This window comes from Ovis canadensis, chromosome 7 (genome assembly GCF_042477335.2).
Source record: "Ovis canadensis isolate MfBH-ARS-UI-01 breed Bighorn chromosome 7, ARS-UI_OviCan_v2, whole genome shotgun sequence".
Classification (NCBI taxonomy): domain Eukaryota; kingdom Metazoa; phylum Chordata; class Mammalia; order Artiodactyla; family Bovidae; genus Ovis; species Ovis canadensis.
In genome coordinates, this window is record NC_091251.1 from 91049650 (window position 1) to 91069515 (window position 19866).

General features: G+C 50.5%; 1 protein-coding gene across 3 annotated transcripts in view; it reads right to left on the reverse strand.

The window, feature by feature from the left end:
- The window catches only part of ACTN1 (actinin alpha 1), a 95683-nt gene that overhangs the window by 16536 nt on the left and 59281 nt on the right, over positions 1–19866 (reverse strand). For all 3 annotated transcript variants that reach the window (XM_069595127.1, XM_069595128.1, XM_069595125.1), the window contains exons 4-8: positions 13366–13452; positions 11474–11561; positions 10884–10962; positions 7288–7369; positions 5987–6072 (exon numbers count right to left, since the gene is read on the reverse strand). In XM_069595127.1, coding sequence (XP_069451228.1) covers positions 5987–6072; positions 7288–7369; positions 10884–10962; positions 11474–11561; positions 13366–13452 — 422 coding nt within the window. The remainder of the gene's footprint in view (positions 1–5986; positions 6073–7287; positions 7370–10883; positions 10963–11473; positions 11562–13365; positions 13453–19866) is intronic.

Below are 19866 nucleotides of genomic sequence, written 5' to 3' on the forward strand. Positions count from 1 at the left end.
ATCTCTAAATACAGTTCCCATTCACAGTCCTAACCCAGCTCCAAGGAGAGGGGAACTCAAAGCCATCTGGGGTCCTGGGATAGGAAGGAAGATGGCCTGAGAGTGGCGGCAGGCAATCATGATGAGTAGACAGATACACATCCTGGGGCCCCGGAGAAGGGTGACCCTGCAGATGGCAAAGGTTGAAGAGGGAGAAAGATGGGACCTTGAACCCAGTTGATGAACAAAGGGTTTCAAACTGCAGCAAGATAAACCGAGTTTAGGCATCAGGAAGAGGTTCCTGAGAATGAGGGTGCTTTCATTTGGGAAGGAAAGACTGAGAAGATGTCAATGCTTTTTTTCCCTTGTGGAATTCTTCAAATAGGACACACGCCCACCAGATCACGTGATTCGTGGGTGACTGTGCTGGGAGGTATGTGCACGAGGGCAGGATGAGATCACCGTAAAGGACCTTTCAAGCTCAAAGTGAAGACACTGACCCTCCATGGCAGGGTGTCAGGGTGGGCGGGCCTCCAGCAGGGCAGCTTTGGCTTGACCGGGGAGCGAGGAGCTGGGAGTCCCAGGTCTCAAGAAACGGAGACAAGCCATCACATCCTTAGACCCTCACCCCCGGCCCCGCCACCTAACTCTGTCCTGGAGATGCTAAAGCCACTTCTCAATAGGACAATCAGGAACCCCCAACTGATCATTCTTCCTCTTAAGGACCTACAGGCAACCGTGGGGAAGCCCAAGAGGTGACAAGGAGGGAAATGCCTCCCTGGACCTGTCTCAGAAGATGCAAGGCCACAGAACAAGTAGGGTCCTGGGCACTGGCTGACATACCCCATGAATCTGCCCAAAGTCACCAGAGCTGTTTCCCAAAGGCTGGGGAGGGGGACCACAGGACAGGCCCACGCTCTCCTGTATGCTGACATGTATGTAAGAACGTGGGGCGGCTGCAAAGTCCCGGGCCCAAAGTGCTGACCGAGCGGGTAAGAATCGCAGGCAAGAGTCAACATTGCTGCGACGGTTAACGGATCAAGCCTGCCTTCACCTTGTTATCTTCTGATTCATCTTGAGATCCTGAGCTTGGAAGACATAAACTTTGATTTGTGGGTCAATTTGCAGACTTGATGGACTGAATGAGGCCCACATGTTCATGGGATTCTGGAAGACGTGCCTTCTGGGCCTCAAGAGCCTCACCCACCTCTCAGAGCCAGCTGACTGATCCAGGGTCAAAGGGGACTCCTCTTGGATAAAGTCTGGGGAGTTTCCAGGTGGGCCTTCTGGGGACTTTTTACAAAGATCATCAGTGGGCTGAGAAAATATATTATGGAAACAGGCAAAAGGGTGACTTCCAAGTACCAAAGGAAAAAATTTCTGACCCTTCCATGGAAAGTATTTTTATGTTTTTTTATGACCCACTATTTGTATTACTAAACAGCGTAATACAAAACAATGTGCTTAGTTTTACATTAGTTGTTTCCAAGTTAGGGCTTCCCTGGTGGCTCAGGTCAAGAATCTGCCTGCAATGCAGGAGGCCTGGGTTCGATCCCTGGGTCAGGAAGATCCCCTGGAGAAGGGACTGTCTACCCACCCCAGTATTCTCAGAGCTTCTCTGGTGGCTCAGACGGTAAATAATTCTGCCTACAATATTGGAGACCTGGGTTTTTAAGTTATGGATTATTATTCCCAGAGCACTTAGCTACCCCCAAATGAAACCGTTGCTATCCCAGGTCAAACTGAAAGGAAGCACCTCAATGCTGGTGACATCAAACAGCCAAATGTGGCCAAATGACACCCCATGGCTCTGCCACCCACCACCCAGAGTCATGCAAATGCCGCGAAGATCTCATCTGCGACACTTTTAGTCAAAAAATTCCCAAATCTAGCTAGAATTGCCCATTTCCTTCCTCCCACAGCTTCCTTCGGCTCAGCCTTCCTTCACATGTCAAGTGAGCTCCCTGCCCCGGTGTTCCTGCCAGCAGCACCCCCAGACGCCAGTCGCCAACTCTGGCTTCACCCCTATTCCCTGTCCCAGGTTGCAGGATGAGACCCAGACCAGTGTTAACTTGCTGTCCCTTTGAGGCTGCATGGTCACACCACGAAGCCCACAAACCATGACCGCCTTCCTCAACCTCCCCGAGCCTTTCATTTGCAGAACACCCCCACCACTCAACCCCTAAGACCCTCAGGCTCAAGTGTCTCCTACTCAAGACCGCCTCCATGGCGCTTTCCCTAGTGGCTCAGTGGTAAAGAATCCGCTTGCCAGTGCAGAGGACCTGGGTTCCATCCCTGGTCTGGTCAGATCCCACGTGGCACAGGGCAACTAAGTCCGTGTGCCATAACTACTAAGCCCACGTTCTGGAGCCTGGGAGCCACAACTATTGATCCTTGAGCTGCGGCTACTGAAGGCCTAGCACGCAGAGCCCACGCTCTGCAACAAGAGAAGCCACCGCAATGAGAAGCCCTCACTGCAGCTAGAATGTAGCCCCCACTTGCTGCAACTGGAAAAAAGCCTAAGCAGCAATGAAGAGCCAGCACAGCCAAAACTGAAAAAGAAAGAAAGTCTCCATGTCCCACAGCCCTGCAACACCCCTGGCCCCACTCAGGTCTGAAGCACAGCAGAGATTAGACCGCAGCATCGTGAGCTTCTTTTATTAAAAGTTTTCCCAGATGGACCGTGAATCCCCTGAGGGCAGGTACAGGATTTCTTTGCCTTAGAAGATTCGCAACCAACAGATGACAAATGGAACGATGCAAACAGCATCATCTACTTCTAAGAGCATCCAGAACCCCACAGCAGATCCAGTTCACACCCTAAAGGGCTGTTTTCTCAGAAACAGTTCACAGGCCATGAACATTAAAGCAACAAACAAAACAAAATCCGGTTGCTCACAACACCTTCTATATCCCTACAGAGAAGAGGAAGAGAGAGAAGCTGAGAAGGAATCAGCACCAAAACCAATGCCTCAGACAGAAGCTGGTCCTCATCTGACTAGGAACGGCAGTCACACACTCGTATCCACACAGGCACACAAACACATATACACAGGCACGCACACGTGCTCCAGACTTGGCTGCCTTTCTAATTCCGCTGCCCAAGGCTTGACAAGAGAAAGACAGTGGAGAGGACGCAGGGCACCAGACATGGGTTTCAGGAGACTCCCACATTGGCTTCAGACATAAGACAGTCAAGACAGGAAGAGGGTAGGAAAGACTCCTCCTTCTTCCACGGGAGAGAGGGAAGAGTCCAGCCCACCAGCCTGCTCGGCCCTAAGCAGTTGCCTGAATCCTTCGAAGTGGGTTGGGAGGGGCAACTCTGGGTGAGGCCCCCAACCCAGGACATGAAAGGAACACCACCCATACCCCCAGCCCCACACCCCCCAAGCTGATGACGCTGTCCTCAGATATGGACCAAAGCAGCATGAAATGACTGCAACAAAGATGAGTGAGAGGGAAGAGGGCATGGGGAGGAGGTGGTATGAGATTTGGGAAGGAGAATAGCAGGCTGCTACACACGAGCACACGCGCACACACACACACGCGCGGACACCCACACAGGCACAAGCTCCCTCCCGAGCATCATCAGCCAGGACACAGGGAAGGCTCCAGAGACGGGGAAGGCCAGTGTTAACAGGCATGAAGCCCAGGACAGGATCCTGCAGGAGAGTTGGAAAGACCATGGCAGGGAGCTCAGCCTAGCTCTGGGCGCGGGCAGGACTCCATGCGGTTCTTGGGGCTGGAGGTCCCCCGAGGCAAGTAGATAGATGGTGCTCACATCCTGCCTAAAAGGTGGGGTGTAAGAGGGGCCAGAATAAGTTGACAAGAAAGAACAGCAGCAGAGGTGGGACAAAGAGAAAGAAGAAGCAAGATGCAGACCAGAGAAGAGGCTGGAAGGGTCTGGGCCTCCTGGGGGGTGCAGGGACACCCAGAATAGGGAGCCTCCAGGCAGGGCTGTTTCCTGCCAAGCAGTGCCCATGATACCTGGAAGGAAAGTGAAGAAGGTCATGGTGCCCATCCAGGCAGGGGATGGGGTTGCTGCTAGCTCACTTCATGCTTTTATTTTTTTTAAAGGCAAGGCACTTTTTTAGAAAACTGTCATACTAAAAAAAAAGAAAAGAAAACTGTCATACTCATTCTGTTCGAAGACATTTTTAGGGCCATTTCCAGGATTATTTTAGTAAAAAATATTCAAATCTTCATGGTCTATGATGTACATGTGGCATCCTTGTATAGTGTGCAACCAACCTGCACCACTGTCCCTGGCAGAGGGGAAGGATCAGGCAGGACTCTAAGCCCAGGGCCTGGACACCAGGAGGAAGGTGAAAGAATTCTCCGTGCCCTGACTGCTGCGTAATTTTAGAGGGTGGTCTTGCTCAAGTGGAAGGAGGGAAAGAGAGAAGTGACAGGGTCCTCAATATTTACGAGAACAACCAGAGCCCCAAACTGCACTGCTTGGGATAAGGGCTTTCAACTCAGTCCAGGGAAAGAGCTGAGACTTCTTTCCTGTTTGTGGCACCCATTATGCCCAGTGTGTGGGGACAGAGATGCCCAAGGCCATCCAGAAGCGGGCGTTCTCTGGTATCTTTAAGTGTCCTGGCCAAAGTTCAGACAGCATCCTGTCCTCCTGCAGAGGTCAGGGTTGTGTGTGTGTTGGCGGGGGGAGTCTCCTCTAATCCCTCCTTTCATTCCAGGGCTGCAGTTCCAAGGGGCTGCTGCTGGAGTATTCGGAGAGGATGGAAGAGGTGGGCAGAAGGGCGCTGGGAGAGCGGGCGAGGCCGAGGGAGAGCTCACCTTCTGCGCACCGAGAAGGCGTGGCAGTGACATGAAACATTAGGTCACATGGCCTTCCCATCCGGCCTTAGCGTGCCTATACATCTGCACAGAGAAGGAGAAGAGGTTGAGAGGAGAAGGAGGCGGCACAGCACAGAATCAACCCAACAGCCACGGTGGACAGAGAGCACAGAGGACAGACACTGAGGGAATGGACAGAAAGAGAAAATGGGATGCTAGCAGGACAAACGGGACAGGGTGTGAGAGTCCAGGCTGAAAGAGCAAAGGGGGGCGGGGCCAGGGGCATCACCCCATCATGCATTTCACAACAGGCCACTCAAACTCCATGCAGAGGGCGGGAAATCTGCCTGAGTGTGAGGCAGGTCCAAGGCCCAGAGCTGATGAGGCCAAGCCTGGTGCTTGTGGTCACAGCAACCTGGATGCTGTGCTTCTGGGGTCCTGCCCGTGAGGGAGGTCTAGGGGAGGGGCGTCAGCTGCTGGCTAACAGAAATATTCAAATCTTCAGTGTCAATGATTTGAGTGCGGAGCCTACACCGCTGGCCTGGAACCTCAGACCTCCCTGAGCGATACTGGGTCAGGACATGGGCAGGGCTCACAGCTGCCCGGCCTTCCCCTCCCTCCTTCCCTCATGTACTGACCCTGCATGGGGGCCCTGGGCGAGATATAGAAGGTGAAAAGGACCAAGGGGGCTGTGGACAGATTGGCTAAACCATAGCTGTGAGCGGGACAAAGGGAGGGGCTTCGTGACACTGCTGCAGGACAGGTCAGTGAAGACAGGAGGTGCCCCTGTCAGATTTCCTCCCTAAGGGCCACCCTGCTGCTCTGCTAAAGCCATAGCTTCAGCAGAGGTGGGCAAGGAGGGCTACTGCCCAAGGTGCCTTCCAGGCACCTCCTGGTTAATTTCACCCCTGCCGCCCCTTCCTGCTAAAGTCTGCCATCTGGGTCCCAGAAGGTGAGCTCTTTCCCAGTGTTCTCTGAGACAGCAGGTAGAGGAAGATGAGCGAAAGCAGAGAGGCTGGGGTGGGGTGGGGGGTGGGTAAGAGAGGAGCTGAGCAAGAATATGACACGCCACGTTGGCACCGGGGACTGACGCTACTGAAGAGACAGACCGTCCGGACCCTGTCGCCGGGGAGAGGAGGGGTGGGAGGGCATGGATCGGGCTCAGGCATGAGGTGCGCTGGGCAAGGAAGGAGCAAGGGGCCCCAGGTACCTTCTGGGCTCCAGAGAAGGCGTGGTAGAAGCTGGACACGTAAGTCATGATGGCTTTCTCATCCGGGCGGGCGGTTCCGACGATGTCTGTCAAGAAAAATCTGGAGTTAAAGCCAGCTGGTGAACACATGATACACTCCCTAATGTGATGGGAAAAGCAGCTCTCAGAACCGTAAGTCTTCTTGCCAAGATGCTGAGCCTGGATCTAACCAGCATCTGGCATCAACTTCCAGTTACAGGAACACAAGAGGTAGAGAAACGAGTGAAATGGTACCTGAGGAAGGAAACGAGACAAACCAGAGAATCGGGTGCTCGGAACAGCTGGTCATCAGGCTACAAGCTCAATGCCAGGAGCCAAAGGCGTTGGAGGGAAGAGGGAAATGCTACAGATCAGAAAAGATACAAGAACTAGAACAATGAAATGCCACAGGCACACTCTGGTCAAACCAACTAAAGAGAAACAATGGGGAGAGTTTGATTTTGAACCAAGTGGCAGATGTATCCAAGAATTACTGTCAATTTGCTTGGTGTGAAAATTAGTTTATGATTGAAAAATAGAATGAAAATATTTCTATTTTTAAGGTCTGTATTCTGAAGTACGTAGTAGTGAGATGCTATGATGTTTCTGGAATTTGTTTTAAAATACTTCAACAAAGAAGACAAAAAGAAAAAAAAAAAGTGACTAAATCTCAATAATTGTTTTATCTGGACGGTGGGTATATGGAAGTTCCTTATATTATTCTCCCTTCTTTTGCACATTGGAAAATATCCCCACAACTTGACAGACATTGTCACAAACTGTATCTTCCATCTCTTCTCCTAAGGGTCCATTCATCTTTCCAAAAAGTCATTAGCATGTCCATAAGTGTTCTTTCTCTCCCTCCCTTTCCCCTGTGAAGTTAGATATGCATATAGACTTCAAACTCAAATCATCTCTTTAAATTACCCATCACTGCAAGCTCCTATGTGTGTACATGAAGCACATGTAAATAAACTTTTTTCTCTCCCCTAAACAACAAAGGACCACTGTGCTCCACCCCAACACCCACCACCCCAACTCCAAGACCAAGATAAGCATCACCCTCAGGCAGCCCTTTTCGGCACCAGCTACCACCTCCCCCTCCGAATCTCAAGGTATCTATCTGTGGAATCCCTGAGCGACTAGTGATCCCCAGGCTCCCCAGAAGAGATCCCAGGAACCAGGCCTTCTCTCGTCTGGCCCCAGAGTGCCAAGGCCCAGCCCCTTGGCCGCTGGATGCAGCTGGGAGAAAAGCCAAAGGCTCAGAGGGAAGGGCCTCTCACCTTCCGCATCCAGCATCTTGGGAATGTCCAGGTACTTCTCCGCCACATCGAAAGCTGTGTTCAGGTTTGTCAGTGGGTCATCCTAGGGTAGAAGAGGCGAGTGAGAAGCACAAGAAGTCTCTGGATGCCCCCACCTGCATGATCATCAAGACTAGGGGGCAAGGGGGTACTGCTGTGGCCCCTCTCTGGTTCAGTCCTCAGGAGTTAGCTCTGGGTATAGAAGTCTGGCCTCATGACCAGGATCTGCTAGCTGGGGGGCTTAAAATGCCATCTTTCCTCGTCAAGTTGCAGTTTCTTTGTCAAAGAAATAGAGTGAAGAATACTAGCCTGCAGCCCAAGAAAGAATTGCTAAGAAATGCAAGCTGAAACAGAGGCACTGGCCTGGGAGCCATCAGTCTTGACTTCTGGTTTCAGCTCTGCCACCAGCCAGCTGGACTGGCAAATAACTTAACCTCAGTCCCCCCATCTGTTACTCAAAAGTTGGACTAGGAGCTCTCAAGCCCCTTTGGTGCTCACATTCCATGAAATTTGGGGACTCCTTCAAATAGCCACAGACTTCTGACTACATTCTGGCTTCTGCCCTTCTCAAGAAAACTTATCAGGGACTGGTCAGGAGGTGGAGAAATCAGAACCCTCGTGCACTGTTTGGTGGGACTGTAAAATGGTACAGCTGGTATGGAAACACAGTATGGAAGTTCCTCAAAAAGTTAAACATGGAACTATATGACATAGCAACTCCACTTCTGGGTCTATATCCCAAAGAACTGAAAACAGGGACTCAAATAACTGTATATCCATGTTTATAACAGCATTATACACGATAGCCAAAAGGTGGAAATAACACAAACGTTCATGGACAGATACATAGACAGGGGATACTATTCTGCGGAAAAAAGAGAAGAGATCCTGATATGTGCTACAACGAAGATGAACCTTGAAACCATTAAGCGAAATGAAATAAGCCAGACTCAAAGAACAAATATTATACGATGCCACTTACATAGGTACCTACTCCTAAATTCCTAGATACAGAAAGCAGAATGGTGGTTTGCCAGGGGCTGGCAGAAGCAGGACTGGAGAGTGACGGTGTGATGGCTTCAGAATTTCAATTTTGCAAGAGGAAGAGTTCTGGAGATGGATGGTGGTGGTGTGAATATACTTAATATCACTGAACTGTACACTTAAAAATGCTTCAAGTGGTACTTAAAAAAAAACATTGCGGAATATAATTGCTTCACAATGTTGTATTAGTTTCTGCTGTACAACAAAGTGAACCAGCTGTATGTAAATATCCCCTCCCTCCCACCCCTCTAAAAGTGGTATTTTTGATATTATGTATATTTGACCAGATTGAAAACAAAAACTTAATGTGGGAAAAGAGCCACAACTTAGTAGAGAGAGTTCCTGGCTGGACCTCCCACTCTCTTCTTGGTTCCTGAGATTAACCTAAAGCAAAGTGGCTTTGTCAGCCTGCAACTCAGCTTCTGCATCTGCTAAGGTGAGAATCAAAGGGGACGAAAGGATACATCCATTCATTTGGGACACTTTCAGGAAGAAATTGCTCAAAATAGAGAAGGTGGAGTCCTTCTGGGAAAGTTTCTGACAGTTTCCAGAATGATAAAAACCACTGCCAAGAGGCAACGGTCATATCCGTCCAAGGCCTTAGGCCACCCTCAGGCCCCAGGTGCGCACGCCCCTGCCTTACCAGATTCCCAGGGACCACCAGGCCCCCACGCCCACCGAAGGAAGTGCTCCCTGGTCAGAGCCCTTGGCTCCCCCTGTTCCCAAGCTCCAGAGGCTCTGGCAACCTCTATGCTTTCTGGAAAGAGTCCACGGTTCAGTGGGAACAGGTCTGTGCTAGGATTCTACTATCACTGTTGCTACTGTGTTGAAGAGAAGAGAAGACATAGAGAAACACAGAGAAATGAGCCGGGAGAAATGAAAAGACACGGAGAGGGCAGAGGGTGGGGAGAGAGCTGGCCGGGGATGAGACAGAGGCCCCTGGACTCTGCCTCCCCAAACGGCTGAGGCTCCTGGAGTCAGGGCGGGGGTGTGTGGGGTGGGACTGAAGAGCCAGTCAGCACAGGCCCTGCTTTACACAGGGCTGGGGAACAGCTGGGCATTAACTGGGTGCTGCCTCCCTAGACCCCCACGCAGGGACCCAGGCACACACACTCCCGTCACCACAGTGCATCCGCTGACCAGTTGGGAGAACTATGATGATGACCCCTTTAAAAAAGTCTCCACCTCCAGGATTCCCCCACCTCGGCCCCTGTTTGGTTTGGCCGCACACTTTTCAGCTGGGGTGGTGGGGAGCGGGGTGGTGGTGGTGGGTTCTCAAATTGCTTTTTTTCTTTTCAAAGTGGCTGAATTAGAGGGCTGGGATTCCCCATCCCCTAAGAGGTAAGCCAGTCCCCGTCCACATATACCTGGACACAGCTACCACAGGGCCAGTCAGCAGACTCCCCTCCAGGCAGGCAGGGGCCCAGCCTCAAGCTTCAGGCCCAACTTAGGATCTCTGGAGAGTGTGGGAAACTCCACCTGACTCCTTTCTCCCCTCACAAATCCTTTTCAGCAGCCCTCTCCCACACACACATCCCCCTAAACAGAGGGTCTGATGCCACAGAGCAGCTCCTCTACCTGCAACATCAAGCCTGGCGTGGCCACGGTGGGCACAGGCAAGGTGGGGAACTTGACTGAACACCAAGATCTCAAAGTACTGAGGTCAAGGAGACAAAAACCAGAACGGTCATTCCTAGAAGCCTTTTTTTTTGTCAAGAGATCCAAGCATCGACAGGGGACATTCCAACCCGAGCTCCAGACCGTCTACTGGGGTGGGGTGGGGAGGGCACCAAGGCTGGTCTCTCCCAGGACGCCTGCTCCATGAGGCCTCTCGTGCCGGGATGGGCTGAGAGGGAGGGTGGTGAGTCCAGTCAGAGTGTCCTGGACGGCCCTCTCCAAGGTCAGGCCAGTGTCCTTTAACCAGCCTGGACGCTAAGAACCACCATGAAGCTAGACACACAGCTCCCGCCTCCCGGTCTGCTCCTCCACACAGACGCAAGAAAATCCCCCAGCAACTTCACATGCCGAAAGCACAAGTGAAATCAAGCGGCAACAAAACCCCCTCCAACTTTCGGCCAGGAGGGAAAGCAGATCCCTGGTGGGGACCTGCCCAGGACTGTGCAGCTCGACCCCAACAAGGCTGGGATACACGTCTCTAAGGACGTGCAGTATCTAAAATTATGAAAGTAATGCACGCACCTTGGGAAACCCAGAAAACCAGAACGGGGAAATGCCACTTAGGATCTCAGCACCCTAACAGAATTTCTGTGGCGCTTTTGATACCTTTCCTGGCAGGTTGGGCATGTTGGCAAGCACATACAAACTCAAGCGGCCCTGACGGAAGGTGCTCTCCTCTTACTTCCAGAGGGGCCGTCTCCTCGGCTAGTCCAAGGAGACTGACATGCTCTCACGCTGGGCTGTGGGCTCTCAGAGCAGGGGGCCCAGTCCCGCCCTTCCCCCACCCACCCCAGGGGCGGACCAGCTGGGTGGGAGCTGGCGGGGGCCGGGCGGGAGGGTCAGGCGAGCACACGAACCTTCCGCAGCTTCCCGTAGTCGATCAGCTCGGGCCGGTGTCGGTGGATCAAGGCACAGAAGCCGAGGCCGTCCTTCCAGCTGCCCGGGGAGAGGTGGTGGGGGGTGGCCAGAGGGTGAGTGGGGCCAAGCACTCAGGGCAAAGTGCCAAGCAGGGGTCTCCTTTTTTTTCCAGAAATGAACCCACAACCCCTCGGAGCAGGAGTTGGGAGAACACAGAGTGGGAAGGAACCTGCTTGCTGCCACAATCCCAGGCACCGGGTTAAGGCTCCATGGGGTTCAGTTGTCGCGTCCCACCCCAGCCCCCCACCAAGATCTGGGGCCCTCGACTGCTCTGTTTCAGAGCCCCAGGCTGGAACTCCCCTGACACTCTCCTGAGGGGGCTCCAAGAGCATCAGCCCAAGATGTATCAGGCAGCAGCCGGGACGGAGCGGGCCTCGAAGGGTGACGCTCCCTTTCCAGAAAAGCGACTCTTTCCCCAGCGTTCTGTGTTCTGTTCCAGAGCAGAGACTGACCCAGCCCAGGGGGCCCAGGGGACCCTGGGGAAAGCAGCCTGGCTTCTGCAAGAGCCCCTCAGCCCCCTGCCACGCACCTTATGTGGAAGTTCTGGATGTTGACGTTCTTATAAGGGGCTGTCTTTCTCTGACACCACAAGAGAAGCCCTTCCTTCGCTGAAGTCTCTGTGGGGAAGGGGAAGACGGGCAGAGAGGTCAGAGGCTGGCTTGGTGGAAGGAGGGTGTGGGCTCCTCAAGGACCCCTGTGACCACAGGGTCCATGCTCTTTCACACAGGGGTCCACACAGAGACTCCGAGATTTCAACCCTGCTGCTACTAGGCCATCAAATCTATTTCCTGGACAAAGTTTGAGACGTTATTTGAGACACAGAGAAGTAAGCCAAGAATCATTTCAGAACTCGCCACCTGATACATTAAAATAATGAGAAAATGGCCTTTCAAACTTTCAGACTCTCTCCCCCTCACTCTCTTTTATGCAAAGAAATGGCAACAACACAAAATTAAGTCGGCAACCTCTGTCGGGCAGCCACTTTGGGGAGGAAGGGTCGATTGGTCTGTGAAATCTGAAATCCAGGACTCTTCAGACAGGGAGGGCCCGTGTGCCCTGTGGATTGCACACAGTCATGTAAGAAGAAAGCATTAGGACTCCTAGTCACATTTACTCTTCATCTAAAAAGAAAAAACAAGGTCTCCTCATCTTTAACGCATGGATTGACACTGCTTCTGTGTAAAGCACACGGGTGTCAGTAAGTGAGGCAGGTATCCGAGGGGGCCCCAGAAGCTGCTGGCCCAGGAGGACCACGAACCACACTGCCCCCGTGTGTTCACATCTGTGAAAAGCAGCTCACAGTACTCAGTGAAGTGGGTTTCAGTTCACAAAATGGACTTTAAAATGACGCTAAACGAGATAATACAGTAATTCAAGCACAAGAAAATGATTAAAAAAAAATCTTCAAAGCTAATGCTTCCGCTTTTAGTTCAAGCTCTTTTCAGTTACAAGATAAAAACAACAATTTACTCAGAGCTGACAAGAAGTCTACCCAAAAGAATAAACTCATCAAGAAAGCTATTTGAAAACCAGATTTATATCTATTATCACTAACAAGAACCCTAAGCAACTACTGTGGGTATCTATTTAGTCGCTTCAGCCCTAAATACCAGGTATCTATAAACCAAACGTAAGACTTTCACATTGCTGTATCACTAAGTGTCAAACCAAGATTCCCATAACAAAGCAATTTAATCCACACTGTTGTCATTAAAAATTAATTTCTAGGCCATTAAAATGTATTTTAAAAATATTTCCATCTCATCTTTTAAAAATTTGGTTTGATGTGTTTGAAATAGCAATGGTGGCGGTGGTGGTGGTTTAGGCGCTAAGTCATGTTTGACTCTTGCGACCCCGCTATACTCGGGAATTTACCCAGGCAAGAATACCGGATTGGGTTGCTCTTTCCTCCTCCAGGATATAGACATACATGAATATAATTTACTGAAAAATAAATACACACCTATCAGACATAAAGGTCAAAAACTGCGGGAGTGTGAAACCAAAAGTTTAGAGAGACCACGGCCCCAGACCATGGCGGCCCCTTGCAGACGTGCAAGGTGGCCACCAGGGGGTGCTATGGGAGCAAAGTGGAGGCCCTGTCTCATGGCTCTCTCCTGATTGCTACACCCCTACTCTGGGATTTAACAACCCCAGAGCAGTGGTTCCAATACACCTCCCCACAGCCATCTTGGGCTTTCTCAAAGTGAGGGGGCCAACGCAGCTATAGGGGCCGGCACGCCACCTTTTACTTGTCTGTAGACTAGGAGAGAGCAAGGACGCCATTGATGGGTAAGCAGCCCAGGATGCAGCTTGTGATGAAGGACCTCCTGCCCCATGGGTCAGGGAGGAAGGCATGACGGTGAAGGCATGGGAGACGTGGACGCCCGGGGACAGCTCGGAGCAGAGCAGAAGGCCTACCTTCCACGGAGATGTCCTGGATGGCAAAGCGGAGGATGATGGTCCAGATCATGCCCAGTGTCATTTTCACATTCCCATCCACGATTTCTACAGAAACAGCAGCAGGACACGTTAGGATGAGTCTCAGCAGGGACAAAGGTCACATTTCCTGAGTGCTCATGTTACTCTGTGCACCACTTAGGAAGTCAAAGGCCACACACTCCACTTCTAGAGGGAAGTCGAAAAGTCAGCACAATTACATGTTGCAGGTGCCACGAGGGAAGTCTATTTGGGGGTATCTTGGGGAACCAGGAAAGTGTGGTCAGTTCAACTGGGTACAACAGGAAAGGCAACAGAGAAGGGGACATCTTAAACCTGGGCAGTGTCCACAAGCCTAACAGAGAAGGGGGCATCTTAAACCTGGGCAGTGTCTACAAGCCTAACAGAGAAGAGGGAAAGGACTTCTACGCCATCGCAAATGTCCTGGCACCTCCAGAGCAGAGGACCTCTGGGCAAGCACAGCTCTCAGAACAGCCATCCACCCACCCAGGAAGTCAGTGCAGGCAACAGAAGTTAACCAACCTGACAAAGGTTTATAAACTGCTACCAGAAGGATCCACTAACTCACAAATCAAATTCATGATGCCATTTTTTTTTTCATAAAAACAAACAAACAAACAGCAGCTTCAAGATAAAAATTAAGAGATAATCCACTAAATTCAGTCTAAGCAGCACCTTCTAGGTTTTTAAAAAAATGCTATAAATTCTATGAAGCTTTTTTTTTTTGTCCCAGGCTTAGAAGCAGGACATACAAAGATAAATAAGCCCTGTCTTTAAGGATCCTAAAAGATGTAGTCATTTACAGGCTTGGAGACTGAGCAGATAACGAACACAGACTCCTTACCTTTCCTACTCCCAGGCCAGGAGACGGTAACCTGGCCCCGTGGTGAGCTACTCTCAGTTAAGACTCTCGCATCAAAAGAATATCTCATTTTTCCCTCCTGACAACAGTAGATTTGGGGGACACCCAACAAGACCATGAGAAGAGACAATGTCCAAGGACCCCTTGATCCCCTGAGCCAATGTCCACTTGGGTTTGCTTCCCACAAACCTTTTAAACAAACAGTGGATTCCTGTAAGGAAATTATCTCTAATGTCTCATCCCCTTCCACAAAAGAGAGGGCGAAACTGCATGCTGCTCTGTGATCGGCAAGGCGTAGGTGCTGGGCAGTGAAGCCTGGCCCACAGCCGTTGCAGGGGCCGCATGGGGGTAACGCTGCTGAGCCTGCACCAGGGTTCTCAGCAAAGAAAGAACAGTGGCCACTTTGGGCATGGGACAGGATGTGATTCTTCCTGCTGAGAGGGGGGCCCAGAACTCTAGGCATCAGCAGAGCAGTGACCCAAGTCTGAGAAACTCGGTTAGAGAGACAGGGAGCTGCGGCCAACATACAACCATCCTCCTCAACAACTAAGACAGCTGGCACACACTCTGCAGAGCATGCTGAGGGGGAAGTGGAGTCAATCAGTCAAGAATCAGTTCCTAAAAGTTATTTGTTATTTTATTTCTTGGCCACATCTCATGGAACGCAGGATCTTAGTTCCCTGATCAGGCCTCCCTGCAGTGGAAACATGAAGTCTTAACCCTAGGACCGCTGGGGAAGCCCCTCCTAAAGGTTTGCTATGTTTAAAATGCTCTTTCACTTGTGACTCCCAACAGTTTTGCATCTGTAACATTCAAAGTGCTTATATAAATTGGTAAGATAAAAAAGTCTAAATTCATAATACAGGAGTTGGCAAAAAACATGAACAGACACTTTACAAAACACGAAATACAAACAACCAACTTACAAGAATGTCAAACTCACTTATAATTAGAGATATACCATTTTCCCAGCTATTAAATGAACAAAGTTAAAAACAAGCAAATACACATGATGATGGTGACGATGGCATCAATCTAAGGATAGAGAGCCGTGTGGCTATCACCCTGTGGCTAGAAGTATAAATTCGTTTTAAAGAAACACCTTTTGGGGAAATAATTTGTCAACAGGGAGCAAGGCATCTTGAAGTCGCTCAACTTTTTGAGAGTAAAATTCTCTCTCTCGCCCCAGTTAGCCAGTGGCGTGACATGTAGAGTAAGGCTGGTGGATAAAGGCACTTGCTGCCAGGTTACTTATCATGACCTCACCCTGGAAATCCCGTGCACAAAATACAAGGCGTGACCAAGTAAACCCCAGACGCCGTCACTCCCTGTGCTCAAAACACCCAAGGCTTCCCACCCCACTCAAACGCAGCGGTTGGTGGGGCCTCTGGGACCCCGTCCCCCTACCCTTGAAGTCACACGGCCTCCCTCTCCCGGGATATCCCTCACCTCCCTCCTGCCTCCACTCACCCTTCATCTTCTCACAAAGCCCTTCCTGAATCTCCCTCTTTACTCTCCTGCAACTGATACATGTATTTTCTTTCTCCCTCTTCTAGAACATAAGCTGCCTGAGGACAAAGATGTTTTCTGTTTTACAGGACTGCTGAGAGCCCAGCACTGTGCCTGGCACAGAAAAAGCCCTCCATCAACATCTGTTAAACGAGCGAATGAATGGAGGACACTAACCACAGGCGCGTGAATGGGCAGAGAACACGGCAGCGTTCAGGTTCCTCTAGGACTGGACGCAGATCTGGAACAGAGCACACTTGTGCTCAACAAACAGATAATTAGCACAGCCATTAAAAATCATAATTACAATTTTTTGATGATTTGGAAAAAATCTTTGTAATTACAGAAGAAGACAAAAATCAGGTATTAAATTTTATGGACACCAGCTCAAATCAAGGAGAAATTTTTTTCAACATCAAGAAAAACTCCAGGTGGTAATGCCTTTTTAGGAGTCAAGGCTGCAATGCCAGTCCCTCTTGACCTGGGGGATGGAGGGGTGTGTGTGTACCCACCCACCTCCATTTGTCGTTCAGTTGCTCAGTTGTGTCCAGCTTTTTGTGACCCCATGGACTGCAGCTCGCCAGGCTTCCCTGTCTGTCAGCATCTCCCAGAGCTTGCTCAAACTCATGTCCATTGAGTCAGTGACGCCATCCAACCATCTCTTCCTCTGTCATCCCCCTTCTCCTCCTGCCTTCAGTCTTTGCCAGCATAAAGGCTAAATAACCCAGCCTCCTGCTGGCCTTGAGCTCAGGGTCCTCCCAATACCAAGGAAGACAAGACAGCTTCCTCTCTGGGTCTTGCCATCTTACTTCTCTTCTCTTCCAGAAACACCGAACCCCTGGGGAGTTTGCTTACTGAATCCTTAACTCCTACCAAGGAAGCGGTTACATGCCAAAAAACAGAGGAGCCGAGTACAGGCAAGGAGAGCGATTTGTTTTCATCCCCGTGTCCACCTAAGCCCCCCTGACCTTCAAAAACCCTCCCCAGAATGGATCCCTTCACTAGGCAGTTCTATATTTGAAGTAAGTTTGTCCGTCTCACAGGTATCTTTATGGTCTGATACACTGAGGCCAAAAGGAGGGTGCCACGGCTGTAACCGGGCCCCTGGGGGGAAAGCCACGATGACAGATAGTCTGCTGCGGGTGTGGGAAAATGCCATTCGTAGACCACAGCTACCTAAGAAGCTGTTCATATCCTGCTTTTACTCAGAACCTGCCTCTCTCTTGGCCCCACTCCAGGCAGGCAGTATTCAGACAGTGGAATCAATGATGCTGAAGAAACTCCATGTGGTAGAAAACCAGACCCTCCACCCTGGGGGGTCACCACTGCCCAGACCAATGGCCACCATCCAACCTAAGGACAGATGCTAAATCATCAAGCCCACTCCCAGGCTCTGGCACCCAAAGCTATCAGGCGTTCCCTGCCTCTAGATTTTAAGATGAAAATTCCTTCTCAGGTGCTCTCATCTGGTTAAATCCCAACCACTCACCCAGGTCAAGTCTCAATCCCATGAAGTCTAGACATTCTAGAATCAAGTATTACACAAGAAATGCATCTATTCTAACTTCTCGTGTGGCATGGATGCACCTTGCCTCCGACCTCCATATGAACATCTTTGGTGTCAGGGAACCGATGCCTTTCCCAGAGCACCCACTCCATCCCCTAAGGTTCTGTGTGTTTTCCACAGTTGGGCTGCCCACAGGATCTCCCTTCCAGGCCTGGTGCCTCCTACCAGGGTCAGCCGGCATCAAGACCTTGTCCCAGCTGATCATCCTTCAAAGGTCTGGGGTCTTTCACTGGGGCCCAAATCTGGTCCCCAAGGCTCCCCTGCCAGGATAAATGGCAACGTCTCCTCCCACCCCAACCCCAGGCGAGCTCCTTCTGGGTGATCCATTCCAATGCCTTTGATCGTCTACAGCAGCAAACTTCATTTCATTAAAATAAACAAAACCCTTTCTGGGCCTCATCCAGTTTCCTGGCTCAGCAGCGCGGCGGTCCTGGCATGATCTTGGTGCTCAATCTCTTTTTTTTTTTTAATTGCAGTATAGTTGATTTACAATGTGTTAATTTCAGGTGTACAGCAAAGCGATTCAGGTATACATATAGACATTCATTATTTTCCAGATTCTTTTCCCATATAGGTTATTATTAATGCATTGGCTTAAACTGGGAGAGAGGATTCAAAGAGGGAAGCCCTCGCCTAAAGGTAGCAGGAAGGCTTGGAATGTCTCATTTTAAAGGCAGCTTTAGAAATCTTTCAAGAAGCAAGGTCTGTGTCAAGGGAACTAGAAAACTCCAGCCAGCTAGGTTAAGTGACCTCCTGGGAGAACAGAGGTGGTGGTTAGAGTTTATGCCCCTGTCTGGCTGTGCTCCTTACCCCTCTGTTGAGACCACACAGCTAGTGTGACCCGCCACTTCACAGCTGAGGAAAATCAGACATGAAGGTTCCGTCCTGGACCCCTGCAGAGAGGCAGCAGTGCCCTGGTGATTGGAGAGGTTTAGACCTCAGCTCTGGAGTCCAAACCCCTGGGGTTTAATCTGCGTTCTGCCAAATGGAAGCCATCTGGCCCAGAGCCTGTGGTCAACATACTACACACTTCCATTCTAGCAACTCCTCTGAGCCTTCGCTTCCTTGACTGTAAAATATGGCTGGTGATACAAGCCTGTTAAAGCATTCTGTCCTGTCTGGCCAGCCGCAGATCTGGACCTCAGCAAGTGCTACTCTTGCCCATCTTCTTTCTTCCTCCCCTTTGGTATTCAGTGACACACACACACACAGACACACAGATACAGACACAGACACACAGAGACACACACACACACAGACACACACACGGGCTTCCCTGGTGGTTCAGATGGTAAAGAATCTGCCTGCAATGCAGCGACTAACACTACTACCATACATCCATACATACGTATGTGTGTGCGTGTGCGCGTATGCACACACTAAGTCGCTTCAGTTGTGTCTGACTCTTTGCGACCCCATGGACTGTAACCCATCGGGCTCCTCTGTCCATGGGATTCTCCAGGCAAGGATCCTGGAGTGGGAAGCCATTCCCTTCTCCAGAGGATATTCCAGACCCAGGGATCAAACTCAGGCTCTTCTGTCCCCTGCACTGGCAGGCGGGTTCTTTACCACTAGCACCACCTGGGACTCTCTCTCCCTATATATATATATTATGGTAGTTGTTACATTCTCCTTTATAAAAATCTGGATTTCTGGCTTCTTTTGAAAAAATCAGAACATCTGGCAACACTGGATATGTATTCTCACTCAGCAACAATTGGTTAGATCTACACAGCAGCTGCCCCGCTTAGAAGAACGTGTTTTTCCCACTTCTCCCCACTCCCCACTCATCCCTACTGTCACCCACCTCACACATCTGGCCCACCTCACACATCCTCTAACTCCCTGCCCCAGGGGCATCTGAGCTTGTAGCAGACCACCAGAGTGGTAATTTCTTTGGCTTCCCATCCCTGCTTAGCTGAAACTTTTTCTGCCAAGTCTTGATTCCTCCCTAAGAGAACAAAGAATTCTTTTCTTCTTCGGTACCCTGCTGTACACGAGGCCGTCAAACATTTACTGAGCACTGACTGTGCAGCATGCCGCTGGGAGCTGGGGCCACAAGGATGCAGGAGACAGGAGCTCTGCCTCACAGCTCAGGGGATGGGACCCAGAAGGCACCACCCACAATGACCCCAAGTGCTAGCCTGAGTCCCTGATAAGGCAAGGGTCAGCAAGCTTTTCCTGTAAAGGGCCTGATAGGAAATATTTTCAGCTTTGCGGGGATATGGTCTCTGACACAATTATTCAATTCTGCCTGCAGCAGGAAAGCAGCCAATAATATATAAACAAATGGGTGTGCCCGTGTTCCAATATTTACAAAAGCCTGGGTCAGCCAGGTTTGACCCGACAGACTGTAGTTTGCCAGCCCCTGTGCTCAAGTTTCTCAGTTTGATTTTGCTACATCAAATCCCTCAATTTTCAGAAAAAAGAAGGAGGACTTTCAGATCATCAACCAGAGAAAAAGATCAGCTGCTATGGATTTACTGGAACAACACCCTGCACCCTCTGTAAGGAAAGGCCACCC